We start from the raw sequence: 27230 nt of genomic DNA, 5'->3' as shown, positions 1-27230 counted from the left end.
AATCCTGAGTATCGATTCACGTAAAATCAAACGGTACAACATTATTTCATACAGGTGACTTGAGTCGGGCTTCAGGCTTCCTCTTTTTCTGTCTGTGTTCGGGCTTCAACACCGGACCTGACGGTGGGTTTGGGTTAGGAACTCTACTGTCTGTGAACATCTCCTCCTCTCCCTGCACACTCTGAGGTTTTTTTTAATTAACAAAATAACGTCAATTTATTTACCACGTACACAGAAAAAAGTACAGAAAGAGGTCGGTACCGTATCAGTTCACATGTGAAGGTAGCCATCCCCACTGCTAATACTAATGGTTTTCTACAAGTGGTAAATATTCATTGTGTGTGTGTTTTAAACATCTGCCTATAGCCGTGCTTTTCAACCTTGGGGTTGGGACCAGGGTTCTAAATTAACACCCGCCAACCCGCCAAATGCGGGTAAAAAATCATTTTGGCGGGTGTTAATAAAGACTTACTAGCCAGTTTGGCCGGTGATGCACAAGGCAATCATCACGGCCAGAGCCGCTCTACTGTTCTCAGTCATTTGTCCCCCTGGCAGCACTTACTACATTTCCCATGAACACTGCATGCTACGTGATGACGTATCAGACGCCCATTGGCTGCGCGCAGGCCGGTGTTTCACGCTACAGCAGAGAGGAGACTCCAACACGTCGCTCGCGACCGCTCGCGACTCACACCGGCCCGCTTGGGTGAAGCGTGTGTGCGTGCATGGGACCGTTCAGATGCAACGTGTAGACGCGCCACATGCCCGCTCACAACAGGTGAAGCCATAGCGGCGGCAGACGATGCGTCGCGGTTTGTTTGTTTTTTCGTGCGGTGCACAGATGAAAAAGCTCAACTTTTTGGGAGGCAGCAAGCAAACTGCATGTCATGTGAATCGATCAGCTGCACGGACCTGCCTCACCTGCAGCGCATACTACCTGGCTCTCAGTGCTTGTCGTGTTGTGTCAAATCCTGGTTCCCTGTCCAGCTGGTTCTCCCCTGTTTCCCAGAGCTATGCCCCCAGATGTAGAATGTGTTTTATAGAAGAGAAACACTGAAATATCCCTCATGTCCACCTCTCAGTCTTAGCCCAGTCCTTCATTGACAATAGTTACTGGACTATTTTCTTTTTTTTGTCTAGCTAACAGAATACAGTTGTGTGTAAAACTGAATAAATAAATAAATGATAAAATAAAATAATAAAAACAGGATTTTAGGGTAAGAGTAGCTTATAAGGTTTGACATCACACATTATCTGTACTTAATCATTTGCAAAGATGTACGAAGACATTTAGGCTACAATGTGATGAAATTAATGAGAAATACAATTCTTTTGTGAACATTTGCCAAGTGGTTTGGAGGTTTGTCCATGTTGTTTTGAGAATATGATTTCTGTTTTGAAAAATGAGCCAAACCAATGGAGAAAAACTGTAATAGAGGAGGCACAATACCTGAAAGTAATTATTTCAGTTGTCAGTATGATAGCTAGGCTAAAAACATGCTGTTTTCATGGGAAACACAGTATGAACGTAAAGAATCTCTCTTATTTTCACCGGAAAAAATTTGGCCAGTGGAAATTCTGATTGGCTGGTAACTTTAGAAAGTTACCAGCCAAATTGGCTGGTGATCTAAAAAGTTAATTTAGAACGCTGGTTGGGACCCCATGTGGAGTCGCCTGAAATTCAAATGGGGTTGCCTGAAATGTCTAGAAATTGATAAAAAAAAAATTACTGACAAAAATATTTTTGGAACTAATTATTATTCTTTTTAGAATTATGATTCTCAAACAACTGCATTCTGTACTTTCACTGTCTTGAATATAAAATGTGTTCAAATAAAATGCAGCATATTAAATGAGCTGGTGCATCTTGACTGACGGGTCGCCAGAAATTTGTGATGTCAAAATGGGGCCACAAGCCAAAAAAAGTTGGGAACCACTGGCCTATAGCCTATATAAAAAATACACTTGGGTTTCATTGAACTCAGTTCCACATAGTGTTGTCACGATACCAACATTTTGGTCCCGGTACTAGTACTAAAATGTTTTTCGATACTTTTCGATACTTTTCGGTACTTTTCCAAATAAAAAGAGAACACAAAAAATGTCATTATTGACTTTATTTCAAAAGAAAATCTTAGAACTATAACATAGGTGGCGCTGTAACGGTAATTTAAAAAAAAAAAGCACCTTGCTTCGTTTGTGGCTCTCTCATTCACTCGCCTCGGCTCAAATTACAATGCGGTGACTTCACGGAGCGACGTCACCGCTGCCGGCGGCGCAAAATGAAAGTACCGGTCCCATCTAAGCGCAGTATAGTACCTTTTTAAACGCCTCAGTACCCCGGTACCACTTTAGTACCGGTATACCCAACAACCCTAGTTCCACATTGGTCTGTGTGATGAATAATATCAGAAGAGTCGATGTGTTGTAATTTGCCGCTGAGCTGAGAGCAGAGGTGATTGATGGTGTTGAGTTATGAGCCAATGACTTATACATGGTTTAGATCAGAGCCCCCCCAGCCCCCTTCAGAGTAATGAGGGCCAATCATGACCTCAGGGACCTGTTATGGACCTCCGGGACCAGGGCCAGCCCCCCCCCATCCCCCCCCCCGATGAGCTTAGGGACCGGGGTAAAAGTTCATGATCCCTCAGGGAGAAGGCTCCTTCATCCTCTCCTCTGTTTCTGTCTGACCCTCCTCATCCTCACCCCCCCCCCACCCAAACAGCAGAAGGTGAGTGGAGGGATGGAGGGATGGATGGATGGTGGACAGAGGGATGAATGGAGGTATAAATGGGTCCGGTGGGACGTGTTTGGCTACAGACTCTGTTTGTTTGTGTGCCAAGTGGCGGCATGCGTGCGTGTCATGCAGCAGCAGAGCGTCAGGTACCATGGCAACCAGGATATGCGACACCTCATGCAAGCACACACAATACACAACCCCCCCCCCTCCGATGTCATGACACCATAGTAGCACTGTGTGTGTGTGTGTGTGATCACACACACAGAGCAAAGATACACAACTCCATGTTTGTTTGTTTTTTTTCATTTTGCAGTCACAGTAAAGTCATTACAGTTTTGAATTTATTTATTTATTTATTTTTTTTTACAATTTTCCGCAGTTTGATTTGTTTTGAAATACAGAAACAGAACATATCATTAAAAATAAATTAAAGGGGTAGTTCAACATTTTGGCAAATTGGCCAAAATGTTTGTTTTTGAGGCAAATGGAGACTGCTTGCCGAAAAACTGCCCACAACTTGTCCACCAGAGCGTTGTGGAGTTGTTGGATTGTGTATTTGATGAGGGTAAACAAGAAATCCCACGAGCCTCCGTAACATAGCTCTGAGCAGCTCGCGGCTCTGCTCTGCCGTTCTAAAAACAGCTTGCACCGACAATTAAAGGTAATGGGGCCAAAAATGTTGAACTATCCCTTTAACATCTCTTTTCAGGCTTCAAGCAGTTTCTTCACTTAATTCAGCATTGTTTCAACAATTTATTCAGCTCATTCAGCTTCCAGCTTCCAGCATTCACCCGGCTTTCCTTCAGGAAATGAATTCTCTAGTTGTTACGTGTCCTTTATCACTGAAGCAAGAATGAATTATGGTATGTTGTTTTGATCTTCACTGTTGGAAGTCATCATCTCCATCAGTACTGTAGCTGATCAGGTCACTTATTGCTGCATCATCTGTTCCAGCCAACACGTTCTACACCGTCCTACTCCGTCACAGTGATCAACAGGGCTGGGCCGATGCGCTTTTGTGCCGATTCGATTCTCTAACGATTTCTGGGTCCCAATTCGATTTAAATTGCGATTCTGATTAAACAAGTATTGCGATTCGATTTTACTAAGTATTGCGATTTTATATTTCAATTGTTGTGATTTTCTTTCCTTAAGAGCAAGAGCAGGTTGAACCAAACACTTGACAATACATCATAAGTCATTAAAAAACAATACACACATCACATCACATCAGTTTGTCTGTTGTGTTCGTTTGTTCACATAGATATCTGTGAACAAACTAACTCAACAGGCCGGTTTGACTTTGTCGAGTGTAATGGCACAGAATACATGATTGTACAATAAAGATTGGTCGTCCCAAAAAAAAAATCGATTCTCATATGAGAATCAATTTTTAAAAATCGCCAGAAAAAAATATTGATTAATATAAAAATCGATTTTTTTTTTTTGGCCCAGCCCTAGTGATCAACAGTGTGTCATTTAAAATACCTGAGGTGGTGGTGGTTGTTTCCAAACTTCACCCAGCAGCCTGCTCACCTCTGCTGCTCCCACACACACACACACACACACACACACACACACACACGTAGAGATTAAAGAGGCCGGGTCACGCTGCCGTTTGTCACCCGGAGAGAAAACAAATGATTGACGGAGGAGGGAGGTGGTGGTGGTGGTGGTGTTGTTGTGCAGCAGATGCGCGGCCTGACCGTGGCTTTTGTTTGGGACTGAGGCCCCCTCCATCCATCCATCTCTCCACTTCTCCCTCTATTATAGCCCTCTCTTCATCCCTCCTTCCTCTGATTCCATCACCACTCTCCTTCATGTTTGGCTTTGCTCTCTACCTTTCCTTCCTTCCATCCCTCATTTTACTCCCTTTCTTTTATTCCCCCTTCGTCCTTTTCTCCTAAATCTTCGTCTTCCACCAAATTTACATTCGTTCTGCTGTTCTCCTCCCTCTGTCCTTGCTTTTTTTCCCCCCTTTTTCTAATTTTTTCATCCTTTTTTCCCCACTTCCTTGTCTTCTTTCATCCATCCCCCTTTCCCACAGCATCCACTGTTATCCTTGTTTTCCTTTATCCTGGGCCTCTTTAATCCCCCTCCCTTTCCTTCTCCCCCCTCCCTCTTCCTAACTGACTATTTCTGTTTATCTCTCCACTTTCTTTCTCCTCTTTGCTTTTCATCTTTTCTCATTCTTTCTCTCCCTCTCCTCTTAATCGGTTTTGGTCATCCTCCCCCTGTTTATTTCCACTGATTCCCTCAGTTACAGCCTATTACTGCTTCAGAGAGAAGATTTCATAATAACAAGAAACAAGCCAGGAATCACAAATTGTTAATTTTCCTAATATCTAGAATTATTTCAAGACTTGTGTATTAGTGGATTTGAAAAGTCGAACATGAACGTTTTTCTCCTCAGACCTGATTAAAACAATCCAAACACAATATCACAGTTTCATGTTATCAGTCACAGCTGAAGGGACAGAGGAGTCAGCTGCAGATGCTGTAATCCAGCAGACATGTGTAAGCGTGTTGCTGACTGATTGTTCACATTCAATATCATTGCATACTCGGTTAACATGTCACTGCATCGGCCGGACCCATCGGCATAAATGTTCATATTTGCAGATGACAATAGAAGTCAATAGAGTTAGTAGGCGTGTCCCCAACTAAGGATTTTCATAGTTGAATCTGATTGGTCAGATTTTTCCTTTAGTGAACTAATCGTCAAATCATGTTGTTTCTTTTCCCTCATTGATTCATGATCTCATTTGCATCTTCTTCGTCTCCGGAGAAGAAGAGCTGAAACACCCAAATAATCTAATTCAGTTGTTCAGTTGACATAAGATAACAATAACAGGACATTCTCCATCCATCCTTTTCCTGATCTCACTCATCAGGCTCATGTGCACAGCATGCATCAGTCAGTACGGTACATCAGTCAGTCAGTACAGCTCGAGTCTTGACGGAGTTCTGTCCTTGTCCTAGTTTTCTTTTCTTTTTAAATTATTATTAAAGTCCCTGGAAAGTGAAATTGGAGTTTTGTTTCAAAATATATTAAAAGTGTTCAAAATGTATTGATAAAAACATGCAAAAAGACCCATTTTTGTGCAGTGCTTAATTTTAGAGGTTAGGGTTTCACAGTTTCACTCTGCTTCAGTGGTCTTTGTTTTTAAGGGCAGGCTTACAGAGGGGGCGCCGTGACGCACTGGCGTCCCTACTTTCATAACTCCTCCCATGTGCACAGTAATATTATAAATACTTCAAGAATGCCAACGAGCGTCTGCTGCCACTACCTCTGGAGCTACCAGCGCCGCCGGAGCTACCAGTCCACTAGCTTGGTCTCTGTCTTAATAAAATGTAATGCAGACTTATCAGGTCATTGTAAAACATTTATTTATTGATGTAAATGTGGTGTTATTTGAACATAGTCTATACAGATCCCAGAGGCAGCGCTGCTCTTATGTGAAACATGAAGCTCCACTTTTAATTCAAACAAACTAATGAGACTGCCACAGTGGGACCAGCCGGCGCTCGGTGGCAAAACTCTAAAAGCTAAAACAGCCACAGTCCAGGTGAACCTCTGCAGCGTCCGTCCCACAGCTGACCGCCACAGCAACAGCTACACCGGCAACAAAACCGTGGGCCGCCGCCGTCAGCAGACGAATCTCCGCTTGCCCTGATTGCATTAGCTCGGCGGCTAGCACTAGGCCCGTCGTCCTGTGCTGACGGTGGCGGCCCTCATTGTTGTTGTGGTGTAGCCTTCAAGGCTCCCGCTGCTGTGGTGGTGAGCCGTGGGTCCGATGCTGCAGTGGCTCGGGACCATGGAGGCTCGGGGTGAACGAACGGGGCTAGCCGCCGAGCTAACGGTTAGCGCCGGGCTAGTCGAGCTAACGCGTTAGCGCCGGGCTATTAGCCGCCGAGCTAACGCTATCAGGGTAGCGGAGATCCGTGTGCCCCCAGCATATTTCCCTCACTGCTCAGTGTGTATCGGAGACATTCAGATAAGAGCTAGACTCAGACTCAGGCTCAAGCCCGTAGCTGCTCGGGTACGATGTGACAGTTAGCAGTAGGCCATTTGATTGACAGTTGACGAAGCTCAGCAAGTGGGCGGGGCTTTGGTGCCTGCAGCAGACATCCAGAGCTGCGAGAACTGCCTCATTTAGTCATGATTTTAAAACCTAATTTCACCTACTAAACGAATTTTTCTAGCATCCAAAATTGGTAGGATGGTTAATAGGACATATGTCTGGGATGTGATTAACTCAGAAAACGAATCCAGTGTCACTTTCCAGGGACTTTAAACACATGTTCTTGCTGGTTACACTGTGTGAAATGTACTCAATCGCGGCTTTTTACAATGTTTATTTTCAGTACTTGTAGACGGTTCAGGGGTCGAGTGTAACAGCACCATGGACAGCGCTGTAGTGGATGTGTGTGTGTGTTTGTATATACAGTCGCTGCACAATCGATAGACAGAGGCAAACGCGTAGCTGGAACTACATCCCAGACACGGCTGCTCTGCAGAGTGATTTCAAAAGCCCAAGTCGTTCCGAGTATTTGCTTCATTTGTCGTAATGTTACATAAATGTTATTATCTCATAGTGTGGTGAATGTGCAGGACACAACTTGTCCACCAGAGTGTTCTGGAGTCATTGGATTGTGTATTTGATGAGTTTGATGAGGGAAACGTAGAAATATCGTGCCCCTCCATTGCATTAGCTGAGCAGCTCATGTCTCTGCCCCGCTGATCTCAAAACAGCTTGCACCGACAATTAAAGGTAATTAACCTATTCCTAAGAAGATAGGGATTATGGCAATAGGCGAATTTGCCAAAATGTTGAAATATCGCTTTAATGATGATATATTTTCCTGTTATAGACCATGGCGGGCCACCAGAGTCGTTAATTAATGGGACAAACTGCACTGTACCAACCCATTCACCACAGGACCATGATTGTCTCTTGTGGTCGGTGTACAGCATGTAGAGGAATGGTGGTAGGACACATAACCTGTGTGGACATGGACAGAGACCTGAACCTGCTGCTCCTGTGCAGACGTAGCATCAGTGTTTTCGTTAGCAGCTGTTTCCATCTAACAAGCTCTATAAAGCCCCTGCAGCAGCCTGCTAAGGGTCTAATAGTAGCTCAGTGAGCTGATCCAGGATGAATTCAGTGTGATTTGCCTCGGCATCGCACCGGCAGACCAGCACCAGGAGGAGAAGTTGTTTGGCCCACGTCGTCGGCCCACCCAGGCTGATTCACAGCAACGAGCAGCCCCCCGATCTGACAGCTCCACGGAGCGAGGCCTCTCACACAAAGAGCCAACGTTGACTATGAAATGAAGACCGTTGGAGATGAAAGGAGAGGGACAAGAGCAGAGGAGAAAGAGAAGGAGGTGGCCTCTTCCTCTCAGGGTGACATGAGGAGGAGACAAACGGGCTGCTACACGTGACCAACAGGAATGTGACTTATTTTACATCCAAACAAGCACATGGTCTCTTCAGACCCCCTTAGTGGTCTGGACTGTGCTGTGAACATCTGAACCTGGGCAAACCAAGACACTTCCATCAGGATACATCTTGACTTTATAAAAACAAAAAAAGATTTATCTTTTTCATGTCTTTTGTCATCGCTTATTTTATTTAAAGCAGAAGTAAGCGATCCGGTGGTTTTGGCTAACTTCCTGTCAGCAGATGGAGTTAGCAGCCCCCGCCCTCGTCATGGATCTATTGGCCCTCGTCCCTACGTCACCACATTCAGGCGCATCCCTTGGCTGCACACACAGAGAGGACTGCCCCTTTATGCCGTTCTCTCTCCTCATTGGATAAAGGTTGTAGGATACAAGGAAAGTTTTCTCCTGGGCTCAGAGCAGAGCAGAGTGACTGACAGACCCGTGTTTCAGACCAAACACTCTATAGAAGTGATTGCTGTCGGAAGATACAACTATTTAAGACTTAGATTAACACAAATATTCACCTGACTTCTGCTTTAATTGTTTAGTCTTTGGAACTGTTTTTATTTTATTTTTATATTTACATGATATTTATGGTGCTTTATTACGGCTCCCCACCTGGTATCCACATACACATACTGTCCACATCCAGTATAAACACACCCACATGTGTAAAAGCGCATGCACGCACGCTCGTCACAGCGGGGGCCGTGGCAGATGGCTTCTGCTTCCTGCTTCAGCACGCTGCTATGAACTCTGGGGGATGGAGTCCCCCGGGACCAGAGCGCTCTAGCTTGGGCAGCGGTGTGTGTGTGTGTGTGTGTGTGTGTGTGTGTGTGTGTGTGTGTGTGTGTGTGTGTGTTTAAGAGACGAAGATGCAGGGATAGAGAAGGGCACGCGCGCCCGTGTAGCTCTGCTATTGTGCTCCTGTTTGCGGTAATGAGCCCACGGCCCCACGGGGGAAAAAAAGTCTTTATTATGATTAGTCATCAGCGTGTTGACAGCTGGAGGCGTCATCAGCAGGACTCATCTCGCCGGCTTATCGGCGGCGTCATCAGCAGGTCGTTCCTCAGACTCATTGATTGAACCTGCCACTCCTCTGATCAGCACACTGATAACAACCAATCAGAACGGCTGCCTTCCAACAATGACTGTCTTTGGCAACCAGTAGTCGTCATTTAGGACCATTACTCGACTAATCGTCACAGATAATGAAAATTGTATAAATTTATATACAGTACAGTTGCAATAACAAGTATGTGAACCCTTTGGAATTTCTTAGTTTCTACATTAATGGACCATTCAATGTGGTCCCATCTACATCTAAGTCACAAGTATAAACACACACAATGTACTTTACCTAATACCACACAAACTATTATAATATTTCATGCCTTTATTGAACATATCCATTAAACATTCACAGTGCAGGTGGAAAAAGTAAGTGAACCCTTGGCTTTAAAGGAGAATTCTGGTCATTTTTGAACCATTTTTGAACCTCCTTTATCAATCAGAAGAGACATACATTACTACCTTTTTATTTATAAAGCTTTAACTGGCTTCACACCAACATATCTTAGTAATTTATTGAACTGGCCATCTCAAATTTATCCAACTCGTTCAAATGATTATCTTACACTCCAGGTTCCTCGGACGGATTCAGCTTTCGGTAGAACTGCATTCAGTTTTTCTGCTGCTCATACCTGGAACTCTCTTCAACGATCTCTGAAAATGAATTCATTTGTTACCCCAGGCCAGTTTAAAAACATGATCATAAATATGCATACTTTTGAATGCAATTGTTTTTTTTTTTAAATCCTAAAAAATTGTTGATAATGTCTGATCGTATTGCTGTTGATGTATTTTTATGATCACTGTATTTGTTATATGATTGCTGTTGATTTGATGTGCTCTCGACGTCATTGGAAATGAGGGTTTACCCTCAATTGCTTTCGAGATCTAAATAAAGGTTAAAGAAAGAAAGAAAAGAACGTGACTAAAATTGATGCAGGCAAACCAGAGTTACACCATGGCTACCCGGCGCTAGGGATAGCAGCAACGCTAAAGTATGGGGGCAATTCTTTCAACCACAACAAACACTCAAAAAACAATCAAATATCTCTGGTACATGGCTGGAATCCTTATGACACACCACTGAACTCATATAGTGTAGAGTATAAACAGTATAAACTTTGTGTCAAAAATGACCAGAATTCTCCTTTAATAACTGGTTGAAGCTCCATTGGCAGCAATAATCTCAACCAAACGTTGTCCAGGCCCTGAGGCAGCAGAGCAGCCCCAAACCATGATGCTCCCTCCACTGCACTCCACCTTTGACATGATGTTTACATGCAGTGCCATTTTTACACCATACACACAAAAAATACAAAAAAAAATGCAATGGAAAGCAAAGCAATGAATGCAGAAAACTAGGAAATCCCAAAGGATATATACTGGGGAACAACAAGACAGTTTGAATTCCAGGGCTGAGATAGAATGTTAAATTGTAAACAGTTTTCTACAGAGAAATACAAAGCAGTAATACTGAGCCTTTAGAATAGGCTATTGTTTTTTACAAGCTCACGCACAAAGCCAGCCGCCTGGTAATGACGCCAAATTACAAATTATTTCAGATTCTAATCCTGAATGTGTCAGAAAAATCAGCAAGCAGACTGACTGTCAGAACATTCAGATTGTATAGCTCTGATTTTATTTCAACACGGCCTTTAAAACTACGTGTTTCAGATGATACTGACGAATGATAGGCGATCCCAGATTTTAGACTTCATGCCCGACGCCCGATGTTACATTAATGGTTAAATGTCTAACAACCGCAATATCACAGGGAGCTGCTGTGTAAAAAAAGAAAAGACAGTGAGTGAGTGTCACGACTCCCTGTATCTGGCCCTTCACATTAAAACCTCTAGCCTTTCATACACAGTTCAGTCATATAGACTTTGACTTAATTTTGACAAGACATGGCTCCAAAGTTTTTTTTGTTTTTTTTCTGCGACCAATCAACCCATGAAATGTAGGTCGACTAATCCGTTCTTGGTCAACTATTTTGGCCCTACTAATCGGCCAATCGACCAATCAGAGCTCATTCTGCTTTCTTCTATGAAACGTGCTGCTTCTGTTTCAGCTCACAGTTGTAGAGGATGCTCAGCCGGCTGGACTTTGCCTCCCTCTGTACATCGTATTAACATGTGACTAGGGATGTCACGATTACAGATTTTCTTAGTACAATTATTGTCAGAGAAATAATCACAGTATTACGATTATCACGATTATTCTGCATTAATTAATTTCACAACACTATGAATGTGTAAAATCAAATATAGTCAAAATATAACTACATTACTCATGTTTACACAAAATATTTCAAGTATCTATTAATATATGACCAATTATTAACCCCCCAGGGGAAGCGTTTGAAATATTCAAGTCATAAATCGTCATCTATACCAAATGTTTACGTTTATTTAAATCGTTTTTTGTTTTATTTTGTTGTTGTTTTTAAATACAAATGACAAGCTAACATTTAAATTCCTACCAATTCAATGTTACGTTAAATAAATGGACCAGTATCTGAGCATTTACCTTTATTTTGGCGCCACATCTGCCGATACGTTCCGACATCATCTTTTTTGGGAAGTGACGGTATTTAGGAATCTTTACGATTAATTAATTGTGGCGTTTAATACCGCGATTAATTGTGAAAACAAGTAATCGAGACATCCCTACATGTGACTGAAGCACACTCAGCTGGTTTACAGACTTCTCTTGACATTTGTTGAACATTTTCTTTTTCTGTGTTTCTTGTGTTCTTCCACCCAGACCCTCCGGTCGTCCAACAGTTGAAAAGAACCTTCAAATACTTCCAGGACTACAGACAGGTGAGTGGAAGTCGGTCACAGCTTTAATGTTTCTTTCTCTGGAAGTTTGCAGACGTGCCGTTGCATATTGTGGGTTTTCCAAAGTCAGATAACAAAACAAATGAGGTGCTGATGACACTTAGTGTAAAATTGATTTGAATAATGAGGAAATAATTTCCCTCAACATTATTTCTCATACAGCAAATAGGATTTCCTGTTTCCTATTGCAGTAGTTCCCCATCTTTTCCATCTTAAACATCTCGGCGTCCCCTCGTCAGACCGTGTAACAACATGGACTTTTTATTTGAATATTCAGGACTGATCTGAGAGCAGGGGAAGCTCATTATTTTCTCTCTCTGACAGTGGAGTCATCACATGTAGATTGACCATCTGTCTGTTGACTCTCTCCTTTGAACTGGTTTTGTTGCTAACCAGCTGCCTGTGTTCATCCCCCCATTTTGACTGCGGGTGTGATGTTTTATTACACAATCAGACTTAGATAGGAAACTAGTCTGCTCACCTGGCGGAGAGTGTAACGGAGGGTCCGGGTGCACTCACTCACCCATGAAGGACATGCAAACCTGACTGCCAAGCGGTCAATGACCTCTTGGCACAACGGTTTGCATCATTAGGTGTTTATTATGCCACAGTTCCACTACCTGATACCAGGTTCTAATCTGGAGGTCGTTTGCATTACAGGATAGAACCGCTTTAGAGTAGAGCGTTAAAGGGATATTTCAACATTTTGGCAAATTGGCCCATTGCCATAATCCCTATAGTCACAGCAGTAGGTTCGTTACCTCTAATTGTCAGTGCAAGCTGTTTTTAGAACGGCAGGGCAGAGATGCAAGCTGCTCAGCTAACACAACAGAGGCTAATGGGATTTCTGGGCTTTCCCTCAAAACTATCAAATACACAATCCAACAACTCCAAAACGCTCTGGTGGACAAGTTGTGAGCTGCACATTCACCACACTATGAGATAATAACACAACGTTACCAGACAGAGTTGTTTTAGAGGGAAATGCAAAGCCGGTGTTGTGCCGAAAAGAGTCTCATTGGCCAAAAACGACTTCCCCGATGGGAACGCGCATGGGCGGGTTTGGATTTGGTACCTAGTAGTGAAATCACAGCATTATATCGTACCCTCAAAAAAGCTCAAAAAACTAATGTAAGCTAAGCTTTTCTCGTCTTTTTTCTCTGGTAGCAGAATTAACACAGTGACGACCATGTTTTTATTTTCGCTGCATTTGGCAGTAGATAGGAAATGTTTTTATTTTGCTCTCTGAGACCACATCTCAATTTGATATCCGATTTCCTGCAAGCAGCAGCCTTATGCTGATTCAGATTGTATCTGTGGATTTCCCTCAGTGAGACTGGGGAGTCAGGGTTTTCAGTTCTGAATATATAAACTGTATGATCAGTGGTTTCACTGTCGGTAAGCATATCTTTATATGGTTTCATCCTACCTTCCTTAGTTTTTTTTTCTCAGTGGTAATATGAACTGATATAGCATTTATCAAGTATCTTTTAGAAGAACTGTTGTGTTTAAGTATAAAATGTGTACGTGCTGGATTTTCCCCCTTGAAGCCAGAACTTCCAGTATTTTCTCAGACTTGTCACTTCCTCCTGCAGACTCTGGACGGTGTTGTGAAATATGTTGATGGGTAATATTCATTGATTTCTACAGACCAAGTGTGACCCGCTCTGTGTATGTGTGTGTGTGTGTGTGTGTGTTTGTTTGTGTGTGTGTGTGTGTGTGTGTGTGTGTGTGTGTGTGTTTCAGATGATCATCGAGCCTACGAGCCCGAAGCTGCTCCCCGACCCTCTCAAAGAGCCGTACTACCAGCCTCCTTACACTCTGGTGCTGGAGCTGACCGACGTGCTGCTGCACCCGGAGTGGTCGGTACGTCCTCACACACTCTGTCTGCTCCTGTAAGAGCCACGCCAGCAGAGCTGTCGCGTGTAAATCAGAGAGCGAGAGAGTGGAAGTCCAAATCCCTGACTCCTCTCTCACCTCTGGGTGTGAATCTCAGAATGACAGACTATTCACTCCATGTCAAGAACTGTTTCCTTTTTTTTTCATGCGTCTGGATCAGGGCTGTAAACTAGCGGTCGCCACTCGCCAAATGCGACTAAAATATTCCCCTGGTGACTTAAAGGTCATTTTCTAAGTAACGCTCTACAGCTCTAGGTCCCAGAGTGCGACCGTAGGAAAAGACCCAAGAGAAATCTGTGCAGACTGGACCTAGCTCTCCTCCTGCTAGCTGCGCTACACTGCGGTTAAACAGCAAAGTAATGGGGGCAGTTCTTCTTACCATGACTTTGGCCTCTATATAATGCTCAAATTATCACTACACATGCTTTGCACCATCCACCAGTTCCTTACCACACAACACTGAGTGTGCATAACTCTGTTAATATGAGAGAGCAGTGTTACATGAGCTCAAAACGACAAAAAAAAGACAAAAACACAAGGAAAACATGGATTTAGGAGGGAAAAAAAGATTTTGGATGGGGAAAAAAATCACTTATATTCATACTGATGCTTTCTTTCCCCATCCAAAATCATGTCAGGCCTGTATTTCTCTTGCACGCAGTATGCTATAGACATGACAAATAGGCCTATATAAACGCACTCACATATCGTACCTACTTGTCAATCGCAGTGTTTTATTTTGAAAATTGTTTTCAAATTAAAACACCATGTCCGGTGTGCGCTTGTCGACCGGCAGCAGAGAAATGTGCGTCTGGTGGGAATGGGAGGGCCTACCGGTACTTGGTGTGACTGAGTAATGAACAAGTGTTTACTTTGTTAAAGTTTTGCAATGTTTCCCAATTTGTAATGTTTTGATTATTCAATTAATAAGATTAAAATGTATTTTAAATAATGCTTTGGCCTCTTCTAAGCATATAATATAATACTGTTACCTCAGTGAAAAGTACTGAAACAAATGTAATTTTTTTTTTCATCGGTATAGATGCCGTGTACAGTTATATAAATATCTATTTTTCTTTTATAAAGAAGCATTTTATGGAGCTAATTTATTCCCTCCTTCTGGGAAAGACGTACTGGTGTGGGCGGAGTTGTGTTTTGTTTAGTTTTTTTTTTTTTGGTGAGCCAGAAAGCTAGTTTACGGCCCTGCTCCGGATTCCTCCACCACACCTCATTCCCCTCCTCTACTCCTCCATGACCCTTCTGTCTTTATTCCCACTCTTCTATTTGAAACTGCTCATGGTTGAATGCTCTGTCCATCAACTTTCATTCATTCAGATGATAAATGAAGCTTTGTGTATAAAATCTGTGGCAGCTGAGGTCTGAACAAGAAGAAGTGGAAACAGACAGTTATAAAGGTGGAGGTGGGGGGGGGGGGCATGGTTTTATGGGACAGGTGGACGATACGCCATGCTCATTTGTGGTGTGTCCTACCACCTGTCGACTCGTCCCACTCTCCCATTATCTCACACACACACACACACAGTGGACTTACCTGACAGGTGTGCAGCAGCCGTAACATGACACCTGCTGCCTGTTAGATCAGACTAAACACACACACACACACACACACACACACACACACACACACACACACACACAACTTTCTTATGTCCACAAAGAGCTTTCTTCCTTCCTTCTTTCCTTCGTGTACGCACACTGCCATCGCTTCAACTGTCGCAACATTTTATAGCTGTAATTGTGGCTGGAAAGGAAATATTATCTGAAAACACTAATCTGTTCGTTGTTGACACACACACACACACACAGACACACACACATGCTCTAAAAGCCCTCAGGTTATTGTGTGTGTGTGTGTGTTTAACTCGAGCAGCAGCGACCTGAACAGAGGAGGCCACGACCTCTGAGCGTCTGACCATGAAGAAACCACGGCTGTTCCTCTACTACAGTTACACACACACACACACACACACACACACACACACACCCACACACACACCCACCCACCCACATAACTTTATAACTCATTGTTGGCTCTGTTTTTACAAACTCCTTCCAGGTCAGATTCCCATCGCTTTGTTTTAGTTTTTCTGAATCTTGATCTTAAATCCAGACTCAATCAAAATCAATCAAAATAAACTTTAATGTCTCCGGAGGGAAAATTGTCATGGACAATCAATGCTGTACATCCTGCAAGACAGATTATAAAACCATATACACCATTTCACACACACACACACACACAACCAACAGAGATCACTTACAGACAGTACGACCAAGTTCCTGGTTAACACAAGTAATAAATAATTATAGTAAAAAATAATTATTGCACTTTCTCCTATAGCCTATTGCATCTTGCCTCTCAGTATTGCCACAGTCTCTGGGTCTAAATTGCACCTTTGTATGTGTGGACTCCACCATCAGCATCAATTTAATGGTGCCGAAGGATTAGTGTATATATCTATTAAAAAAAAAAGAGATTTATATAACAATTAAAATGATGGATATAATACAGCAACACCCTTAAACATCATTTACAGTACACAATAATGACCAAAAAAATTAGAAGGAACACCTGAACCTCAGGTGACTGCTAGTGTTTAGCAGATTTGTTGAGCAGAGCAATAGATGAAGGCAGGAATGAATGTTTATAGCGATTAGTTCTATAACTGCTCGCTCTATAGCGTCGCCCTGAAGGTAGCATTTCATATTCCAGATAAAGGATCTGAGATGGATCTTTCAAAATCCTTTGGGCCTGGTTAACTACTGTTTTTTCAAATATGGAATGTAAGGGCGGGTAACTAACACTGTGGAAGTATTTCAGCCTCAGTCCACAGAGAAACGCCACACACAGCCTGGATTCAGAAGCCGAGCTTTAAAACCGGCTGTCTGGACTTTGTGATGTCACAACAAATTTAAAGAGCGGCTCAGATCCTCTTTTCTGATTGGCTCGTTGAGCTGTTGAAGCTTGAGAGTGTTAAATTACACCGATATGGATGTGGTTCTTAAACCACAAACATGATTTCAACCTAGACTTAGATTAGCCGCCTATGGACTGGTGTTGAAATTTAGCACTTGTGCTAAACACACTCAAGCAAAGCATCTGGTCTGTCCACTGGAACAGTCTTAATGTATTTGTGATGTCCATATCAAATAAATAAACATAACATAACATAACATAACATTTCAAACAAAAGAAGAGGAAAATATGGAGCTTTAAATGGAAAACTAAGAGATGGCCGACAAAATGAAATCAAACACAGACTATAGTAAATTAGGTGAAACAAACTCCAGAAATGTCAAATAAAAGAAGGTTTCACGTCGGCACGCATTTGCTCCTGTTGAGACTGGACTGTCTTTGAGATCCAACACTGATGTTGGGCAATAATCTGTGTTACAGTTAGTGCTCTGCTTCTTCCCACAAGTGTTAGATGGGGGGGGGGTGGGGGGGGTACGGGTCAGGATTCTGTACAAGTCAGTCTGGTTCTGCCACACCAAACTTTCAAACAGTTTCCTCATGGAGCTGACTTGTTGAAACAGGACAGAGACAAACAACCTGTTGACAGGGAGGTGGAGGAACGCTCCTGTATAAATTAGAAAAAGAAGAGGCGGAAGTTTTGCTGTGATTAATCACTTTGTACCTCTGGTAGACACTCAGCTTCACACCTGTTACACCGGACGCACTGAAGTTTCACTCTATGCAGGATTTTTTACCTGGTCTTTGCGCCACCACGACACAAACACGCCCCGTAACCTGTAATCTCTTGTTTATGGCAGAGAAGACTACACAAATATACACATCGTAATGCATTATATGATAAATAACGTTAACCACCACTCAGGCATTGCACATGGCCGGGAGGAGGGTTAGCACAACAATGGAAAAGCGACTGGACTTACATAGTTCTCCTTTAATATCAATGGGTGACTAATAATTTCACTACAGTGTGACATTATCTTGTGAGACGTGCAGAGTCGTTGAGGAGATGACGAGATGACGCATGAGAATCAGAGTTGATTTGTTTAAAGCCCCAGTATGTAACTTATTTGGCTTTTTATTAGCAAAAATCAAATATTGCTTTCATAAATACGTATTTCACTGAAGTGGAATCACACCTGCATACAAATGAAAGCTTTCTGGTTCCTTAGAATGAGTTGTTACAAGTCGTTACAAATACATAAGAGGTAGCGCCTGTTAAAACTGTCACCACTGTGTAGTGTGAGGAAGGACGGAGGCACCGGTGTTGCATTCAGGTGCAGTCAGGCAGACGGCCGTCGGCAAACCAACCGGATGTCATTTTACTCCACCAGAGAAAGACGGTAAAACAATACCACATCACCATGACAACATGTTGTCACGCCTGTATTGTTTTGCCTCGTGCTGGCGGACCACTTGTTTACATAGATGCTTGTTTATCCTGTTACATGCAGCGTCTGTTGTCTGTCTGACGTCTGCCCGATTTCACGTGAATGCAACATCAAGAATACGTTCAGATATGCAACCGCACCGCTAGATGGGGGGAATTCCTACAGATTATACCTTTAAGTTGTTCAATTTTGACAACTCGTATAAATCTTGTTAAAACTTTTTTTTTTTCTCCCCATTTTATTTATTTTTTTTACTGTTATTTCCTCACATCCACTTTTACATCAACAAACCCAGTAGGACAACTCATCTTACAAGTGGTCTTAGTAGACAAACAATCTACTCTTGGGTAATTTGTGTGCACAAATGTAGGATCAAATGTTTTTATTGTGGTTAATACTAGGAAAAAGTAAACAGTTTTTACTTGAAATACTTCTGTTTTTTTATTTTTGGTTTGTTTTCAGCTGACTTCTTAGACCGTTATGGAACAGAAAGAGAAGAAATCAGCAAGAATAAAAATCAAAACAACAACAACAACCTCAATTCTCAGAACTCACAGTCAAAATGCTCCTCAGAGAGAAGAACTGCTGTCTCCTAATCATGTGTGTAATAGTTCCTGTGTGTGTGTGTGTGTGTGTGTGTGTGTGTGTGTGTGTGTGTGTGTGTGTGTGTGTGTGTGTGTGTGTGTGTGTGTGTGTGTGTGTGTGTGTGTGTGTGTGTGTGTGTGTGTGTGTGTGTGTGTGTGTGTGTGTGTGTGTGTGTGTGTGTGTGTGTGTGTGTGTGTGTTTCCAGTTGTCGACTGGTTGGCGGTTTAAGAAACGTCCGGGCATCGACTACTTGTTCCAGCAGCTGGCACCGCTCTACGAGATCGTCATCTTCACTGCCGAGACCGGAATGGTGAGAGACACACACACACACACACACACACACACACACACACACACAGGGATCATTTAGTTGTGTTGATGTGTAAACGTGCCCTCGGAGCTGTCATGCTGATGTGATGGCTGCTGTCTGATTAGATCTGTTGTATGGTTTTGTTTTTGTCTCGGCAGCCTGAGGAAACACACACATTGTGTCTTTTTTACCAGTCCTCCCACAAGTTTTTTTACGATTATTTCGGGCAAAAATCGGGGTTTCCTTCCAAAAATGCGATGAAATATGCAATTTTTTAAATAAAAAATGTAAATTACGGGAATTTACAAAAACTGTGGGAGCTGGAAAGAACTGGGATTTGATGAAAAAGGGAAAAAAAAAAGATTCCTCTAACACCCTGCTCTCACTTTGGTGTCTTTTGGGCTCATGTGTTCACACACACATCCTTCCGGTTTCCTTTATCTTCGATAACATTCCTCGTCGTGTAGTTACGTCACTTTACAACGTTCCCAAGGCAACAGGGGGAAATGGCTGCTCCTGTGTGAAGTAAACATTTTTCAATTTTCTGTGAAGATATGTGTCTTTTTATGAAATTCCGATTATGAAAATGAAAATTTAAATATGAAAATTATGAAATCACGTACATTTTAGTGCGTTTTGCATAGAAATCTGCAATTTTTTGCGGCGGAAGTGCAGCGTCTTTGAGAAAATGCGGAGCCACACATTAATAAGCAGACTGTGGCTGATTATTATCACATGATGGTGTTTTTGTGGAGGGACTGTTGTAGTGATGTGATGGGTGTTTCCAGACAGAGGTGAATGAGCAGATCGCTGCTCTGTTTGTGTGTTTTCAGTCTTCAGTCGACTGTAAACAAGTCGACACACTTCACACACAAACACACACGCTGACTTTGAAGTGGTCCCCGCTGATTTTAAATAACAATTGGACTATTTATTTTCATGTTTGTTGTTTGCTGTTGTAATGAAACAGAAACAGGCGTCTCTCCACAGAATGTCAGGTTGTTTTTTAAGGCCTGACGTTTATGTAACGTTCACAGAGCTGTTGATCTGATTCAGATCTAAGTGTATTGAGTGTTAAAGCTGCTGGTGCTGATTATTCTGTTTTTCTTTGTGTGTGTGTGTGAATTCAGACGGCGTATCCTCTGATTGACAGCATCGACCCTCAGGGCTTCGTCATGTATCGCCTCTTCAGGGATGCAACGCGCTACATGGAGGGACATCATGTAAAGGTATGGTGTGTGTGTGTGTGTGTGTGTGAGGACCAGTTTTTTTTTATATATTTCATTATTTTATTTCCTATTAGAGTAACTGAAGGTGATGTTCAAACAGCTGAGACTGTGAGCAGCGCGTGAGCTGAGCATCTCTGGTTAAAGAAGCTCTAAGATCTGCTCACAGTGCATGTTGCTAGAAGAGGAAAGGATGTGATTAGCATTCACACCAGGGTCAAAGTAGCCCACAGTAGACCATCAGCGCTGACCCCGACTGGGCCAACCCACTCATCTACAGCCCGTGTTCTGCTCTGACCTACACTGTAACATACAGAGTGACTACAACTTCAAATAAATATTTAAATTAAAATACTTGGGTGTGTTAAATAGTCAGAAATGTGATAAAATATACGAAATAAACTACAAAATAATAAATGACAAGATACAGGAAGACATTAAAAAATGGTCCACACTAGGGTTAGACTTTAGTTCAAGGATCGAGGCAGTGAAAATGAATCTGTTGCCAAGGTTACTGTACCTCTTTTTATCTTTACCTGTCAGAATCCCAGACTCACAGTTGTTAATGTGGGACAAACAGTTACCAAGGTTTATCTGGGCTGGAGCAAGACCAAGGGTAAGATTTAAAACACTTGGGTTTGTCTCCAGAAGATACTATTCAAAAGAAGGACCTGTATCTTTTCAAAATATTGATCTTGGCATGTACAGTAAGAAGGCCATGACAAGAAACCGGTTGAAAAGTGACCCTCCAAGTCCAGGGCAGTGGCTGGATGTTGTTGAGGAGATTTACTTGAATGAATTAATCGGTTATCAGTCATGAAAAAAATGTTAAATGTGCATCCCTGATCTCAGGCTTTATTTCTTTTAATTCTAATGATTATGGCTTATATTTAATGAAAACACAGAATTAGAAAAGTGAAAAAGTTCCCTATTGTAACTTAATGGTGTCTCACTCTGAATGAACTTTTCCATAATGTTCTCAATCAATCAATCAATCAATCAATCAATCAATCAAATCAATCAATACAATCAAATCAAAATAAACTTTAATGTCCCCGGAGGGAAAATTGTCTTGGCCAATCAATGCTGTACATCCTGCAAGACAGATTTTAAAACCATACACCATTTCACACACACACACACACACACACACACACACACACACACACAACCAACAGAGATCACTTACAGACAGTACGACTAAGTTCATAGTTCATACAAAGTAATAAATAATTATTGTAATAAATAATTATTGCACTTTCTCCTATATTGCATCTTGCCTCAGTATTGCCACAGTCTCTGGGTCTAAATTGCACCTTTTGTATGTGTGGACTCCACCATCAGCATCAATTTAGAGGTGCCGAAGGATTAGAATATGTATCTATTATAAAAAAAGAAATGTATATAACAATTAAAATGATGGATATAAAACAACAAAACCCTTAAACATCATTTACAGTACACAGATAATAACCAAATACCTAATATATATATATATTTTTAAAAAAAACTCTCATTTATTGAAGTGCACCTGTGAGTATGAATGGGTGAATAAACATAACCAGTAGTGTAAAATGGTTAAGACTGGAAAAAGCCTGTTTAAATCCAGGAGCTCCAACCTCATCAGTGTCTGTTCTCTGTGCATGTGATGACGTGGCTCCCCTCAGTGTGTGTGTGTGTGTGTGTGTGTGTGTGTGTTCAGTCCAAACAGACCAACTGGACCTACAGTGGAAAAAGCAGGTCAACCAGTTTCCTCACATTAAAAAACGCCCGCTAATTTCAGTGGAGAAGGAGCAGAGCTGTGTCTGCCCTCCATGACGGCCTTCTGCTGCTGCTGCTGCTGCTGCTGCCATTGATTTCTCCACCTCCCCACCACAATAGACCCCCCCTCCCCTCCTCCAAACACACTTTCCCCCCTCCTTCCCTCCCTCCTTCCCTCCCTCCTTCTTCCTCTCAGGCCTCATTAACCTTCTGCCTCCTTCCCTCTCTCTCCTCTTCCTCTTATCTCGCCTCCCTTTCACCCTCCTTCACCCCTTCCTTCCTCCTTTTCCCTCCCATTTCTTCAGCTTCTTCTTCCTTCATGTCCCTCTTTCCCTCCCTCTTGCACACACCCCCCCCCCCCTCCTCCTCCTCCTCCTCCTCCTCCTCCTCCTCCTTCTCTTCCTTCTGTCTCCCTCCAACTGTCATCTCTGCTGCTGTGTGTCTGGAGGTTGTAAGGAGCTGGTTAACCTACTTCCCAGAGAGAGAAGACACACTTGGTATCATCTCATCTCCATAACGCCAAGACAGAGCGCGGCGATGCAACAGATGCTAAGAGAGAGTTACTAATGCTCCATATGCCGAGGGAGAGTTCGTTCCAAACCACACAGATGTCAAGAGAAAGTTACTAATCGTCCCATGAAATTAAAACGGTTGTTTACATGCGTCTGTGTGTGGATGTGCATTTTCAGCCACCCAGGCCTGAATACACACACACACACACACGGTGTACGAACTAGCCTGTCGCACAGTTGTCAGTCAGTGTGATGAAATTGCTGCTTTTCTGCCCAAATATGCGTCAGCAGCAGCGCTGGGAAATGGGGAAGTGATGTATCCCAATGAATTCACATGTGACATCCCATAATGATGCACACCACCGAGATGTGAACCAACAGGTGTTGAAGTTTCGATGCATGGTGAAGTTCAGACTTGTGAAAGCTGCGAGTCTGCGGCACCGCTGACTGAGGATGAGGATGTGTTAGTGACATCACAATGTGGAAAAAGTTAATATTTTGGCCGATATTGCAATTTCAGTTGGGATTCATGGGTTTTGTTTTGTGTTTGTGTGAGTTTTTTGTTTGTTTCCATTTTATTTTCAAGGGAAAACTTGGAAAAAAAAAAGAAAAAAGATGTCTTTGTAGCACCACAACACCTGGGTTTTGGATATTGCACGTGGCCATTGTGATTTTGATCATATTGTAATGAATTGTGCAGCCCTGTCTGTGGTCTGTAGTGTCCTGTTATGTGCTGTGATGGTTTATGATTCAGTGCATTCTGTTTAAACCAGGTTATTATTTAGAGATCTGATGTGACATGTGCTGTGCTCCTGTGCCTGCATGTCCAGTGATCAACAGCACAGCCTCAACCTTTAAGGGGGGACGCTACAGGTGAATAGGGTAAACATTTAAAGTAACAGGTATCACCATGAAACTTCGCAAGTTTATCACTTACATTAAGACAAATATTTTTTGTATTACAGGTTTTGTCAAATTTTATGTTTAAATATGTAAATGAGGCAATATCTAATGAACTATGCACTAATTTGCATACATTTCTAGAACAGTAATCTGAACAATGGATAAACCTCCTTTCAAAATTATTGTTTTATTTTGTTGACTTAATAGAGTCAGACGTTTTTACAGAGGGGATTTTGGACATCTCTTTTTATCACTCTGTAAATGAAAGAATACTGTCACCAGCCCTAAAAAAAAAATCTTAATTTCTCCATGTTTTTAGGAATAAAATGTTGTATAAATCACGCATGCTAGCTTTTGGTGAATTTAGGAGAAATCTACTGACGAAAGCTGACAAAATCAAGTAAAACAACCACCTTAATGTGGATTTGTAGTCCTTAAGGGGAGCTGTCCACACTTAAGTGGCTCTGCATGAGAAGTCCATCTCTAATCATCTGAGAAGTGTTTATTTAGAACATGAGGAGAGACGATGCTCAGTCTGGTGCTGGTGACAGCGGCCTGTTGTATCCCATCAGATCAAATGTAAATGCTCATGTTGAGTTGAAGAGCTTTAATTCCTCGTGGACCCTGCTCCTCCAGCTCCTCCAGCTCCTCCAGCTCTTCTAAACCCGGACCGACACCAGCCTATTGTTCGCTGCCCTGCATCTGAGCGTCGGCTCCAGACCTGAAATGGATCAGACGTCTTATTGTTTGTTGGCTGTTGCAGGGATAAGAAACACAACAACAGTTGGATTAACTGTCTTCTCTCAGAAGTAGTTGTGTTTATGTGGGCCTGCTGTCTGGGCTGGGTTTACCGTCAGGAGGTTAAAGGAGCTTCTGCTTCTCTTCTCTCCTCCGTCTGATTTCACTGTAGACACACTGACCTCAGGAGGGCCTGGATTCATTCAAACAAACCTTTATCTGCACAGTGAAGGCCAGCAACTTCTCTTTTTCCAGGGTGTGAAACATGACACAACAAAAGACAATCAGCAATAATTGTAAACAAAGATTTTAACTGGATAAGCAGTTTACAGTGAAATAGATAAAAAACATAAAATCCATCGATAAAAGCAGTAGAACATCTAAAATATAACATAGTCCATAAGACTTGCATACATTCACACCTCTGAGTTGACTAACAGAGTTTAACAGTCCAAAGCGGTTCATAGTGTCTGTATTCTAATAACTGAAGTAGGTTCTTCTAGACAAGACGTACTAAACCTTGACATGTTTGGATGATTTACTTCCTCCGTCTTCAGAAGCACCACCTGATGTTGGTGTGACCGCCCTGTTACATTTGACATTTGGTTTCCCCATGGTACTGCTAAACCTCTTCTACCTGTGTCTTGTATAGAAGAACCTACTTCACTTATAAAAATAGAGACTTGAAGGGTTCAACTAATAATACATTATGAATCTAATTTGTTCCATCAAATAGTGTGAAGTTGAGCTAAATTAACTAGATACGTCTGGTGGTTTGTAAATGACACACACACACTTAAAAGGCATTGACAAGATAGAAAAATAAATATTATATATACTTTATACAACCCGTATCTAAAGACGGATTCAAGGACGGTTCACTGTCTGACATCTATGGCCAGAAAAAAAGAACTTCCATTTTCATGTTTGTGAAATAAAACTAAAATGTATTTACCGTGTTTATTTTTAACTATTAACTAGACTAATATTGAAAACTAGCACTTGTATAATTGTACAGCAACACATGATTGTACATATAGTATGAAGAAATTTGAAGTGCTACAACTGAAAACAGTGACGCACACAATCACAATCACACAACCAAAATCAATAAATACCATTTCCAATGAAATAAAGATCAAAGACTAATAAATAATGCAAGTTACAACAAAACAAAAGTTAATAAAAGTTATGCTTAACGAAATTCTTTGGGTACTTAGAGAGTGACAGGTGTTGATAGACTATAGAACAGGGGTGGGGAACCTTTTTCATATCAAGGTCCATTTCAATTTTTATAAAGTCCTTCGAAGGCCATACTATTATGAACACATAACTAGGGATGTAAAAAAAAAAAAAAAAAAAAAGACGAAAAAGTCTTTAACTGCTGTGTTATAAGCCTCATGATTGCTGCATTTCTAGACTCACCTAATGTGATGGCTGGAACTGTTTTTCACGAACTCTCCTTCAGCGTGAGGTTTCAGCTTCATGGCTATTAATTCACTCACCACAAAACTTGCACGTCAGTCAGTCTGCGGTCATGAGACAGCTACTTGTTGAGCACCCAAACTCCAACGAAGAGCATTAATTTTATCCAAACGCATTTGTCCTCTCAACTCGTCGAGTTGTTTCGAGCTGCCAGCGCCTCGCCACAAACTAGGCACACTGGCTTTCACTTCAACAAAGAAAAAGTAATTTGTCCATTTTTCCTGGAATACGCGACATTCTGCGTCCACCTCCCTTTTCTTGACAGTCGCCATGATCCATCACTTGTGTCAATCACTCCGGCCCATTGCAGTGACACGTACATCACATGCTGTATACACTGACCCTGACGTTGACTCGGACATAGGACATAAGCCGTCTGTTTCTCTCAGAAAACGAATGGCTGGCGATATATTTTTTCCTGCTTTTTAAAAAAAAAAATTTTTTATTTATTCATATATGCATAATAAAATATAAAAATTGTATTGTATTGCGGGCCGATTGAAATGGTCTCGCGGGCCGTATACGGCCCAGGGGCCAGACGTTCCCCACCCCTGCTATAGAACATGATGGAAACATTAATTTATTTAATTTTAGTCAAACAGTGAAACTCATATATTATATAGATTCATTACACACAGACTGAAATATTTCATGACTTAATTTCTTTTAACTCTAATAATTATGGCTTATATTTAATGAAAAACCCCAAATTTAGAATCTCAAAAAATTGAATCTAGTGAAAAAGTTCCCTATAGTAACCTGATGGTGTCTCACTCTGATCAGCTGCACATGTTTCCTGAGTCTTTAAACGCTCTGAGTCTGGTTCAGTAGCTCCACTATGGAGGAGACTGCTGACCTCCATCATGTTCTACTTTCTGCCGATGCTCCTGTACATTTGCCTACAGACAGTAATGTTCAGATGTGAGCAGCACAGGGAGGAGGGAGTCAGCCCTGTGCCAGCGTCTGCTCCTCACAGCGGTAGATGTCAGCTCCTCTTTCCTCTCCGCACACAGAGGCGGCAGCCACAGATGGCCTCTGTCAATAACATCGCACCGCAGCTTTGACGGCCGGCGGCGTTTCCACACAAAGACGCACAGAGGAGGAGAGGAGAGCGGAGGTGTGGAGCTCCCGGTGGCGCCACCTTTCATTGACGGGACTGCGCGCGTGTGTGTGTTTCAGCCGTTTAAAGATAAATAGTTTGAACACCATCCACATCATGACAGTATTCAGCATCACAGGCTTTGTTCTTTACTGCTGCACATGCGTCACACACACACACACACACACACACACACACACACAGGAGGAGTCGTGTACGGCATG

General features: G+C 42.2%; 1 protein-coding gene across 2 annotated transcripts in view; it reads left to right on the top strand.

The window, feature by feature from the left end:
• The window catches only part of timm50 (translocase of inner mitochondrial membrane 50 homolog (S. cerevisiae)), a 60829-nt gene that overhangs the window by 27536 nt on the left and 6063 nt on the right, over positions 1-27230 (top strand). For both annotated transcript variants that reach the window (XM_085796592.1, XM_085796591.1), the window contains exons 5-8: positions 12026-12084; positions 13849-13968; positions 19178-19282; positions 20413-20511. In XM_085796592.1, the coding sequence (XP_085652718.1) occupies positions 12026-12084; positions 13849-13968; positions 19178-19282; positions 20413-20511 (383 nt within the window). The remainder of the gene's footprint in view (positions 1-12025; positions 12085-13848; positions 13969-19177; positions 19283-20412; positions 20512-27230) is intronic.

The sequence above is a fragment of the Trachurus japonicus genome, chromosome 13 (assembly GCF_045865225.1).
Source record: "Trachurus japonicus isolate A0001 chromosome 13, Traja_1.0".
In the NCBI taxonomy this organism is placed as follows: domain Eukaryota; kingdom Metazoa; phylum Chordata; class Actinopteri; order Carangiformes; family Carangidae; genus Trachurus; species Trachurus japonicus.
Note: the sequence above shows the minus strand (reverse complement) of the source record. Positions and strands in the feature narration are given on the sequence as shown.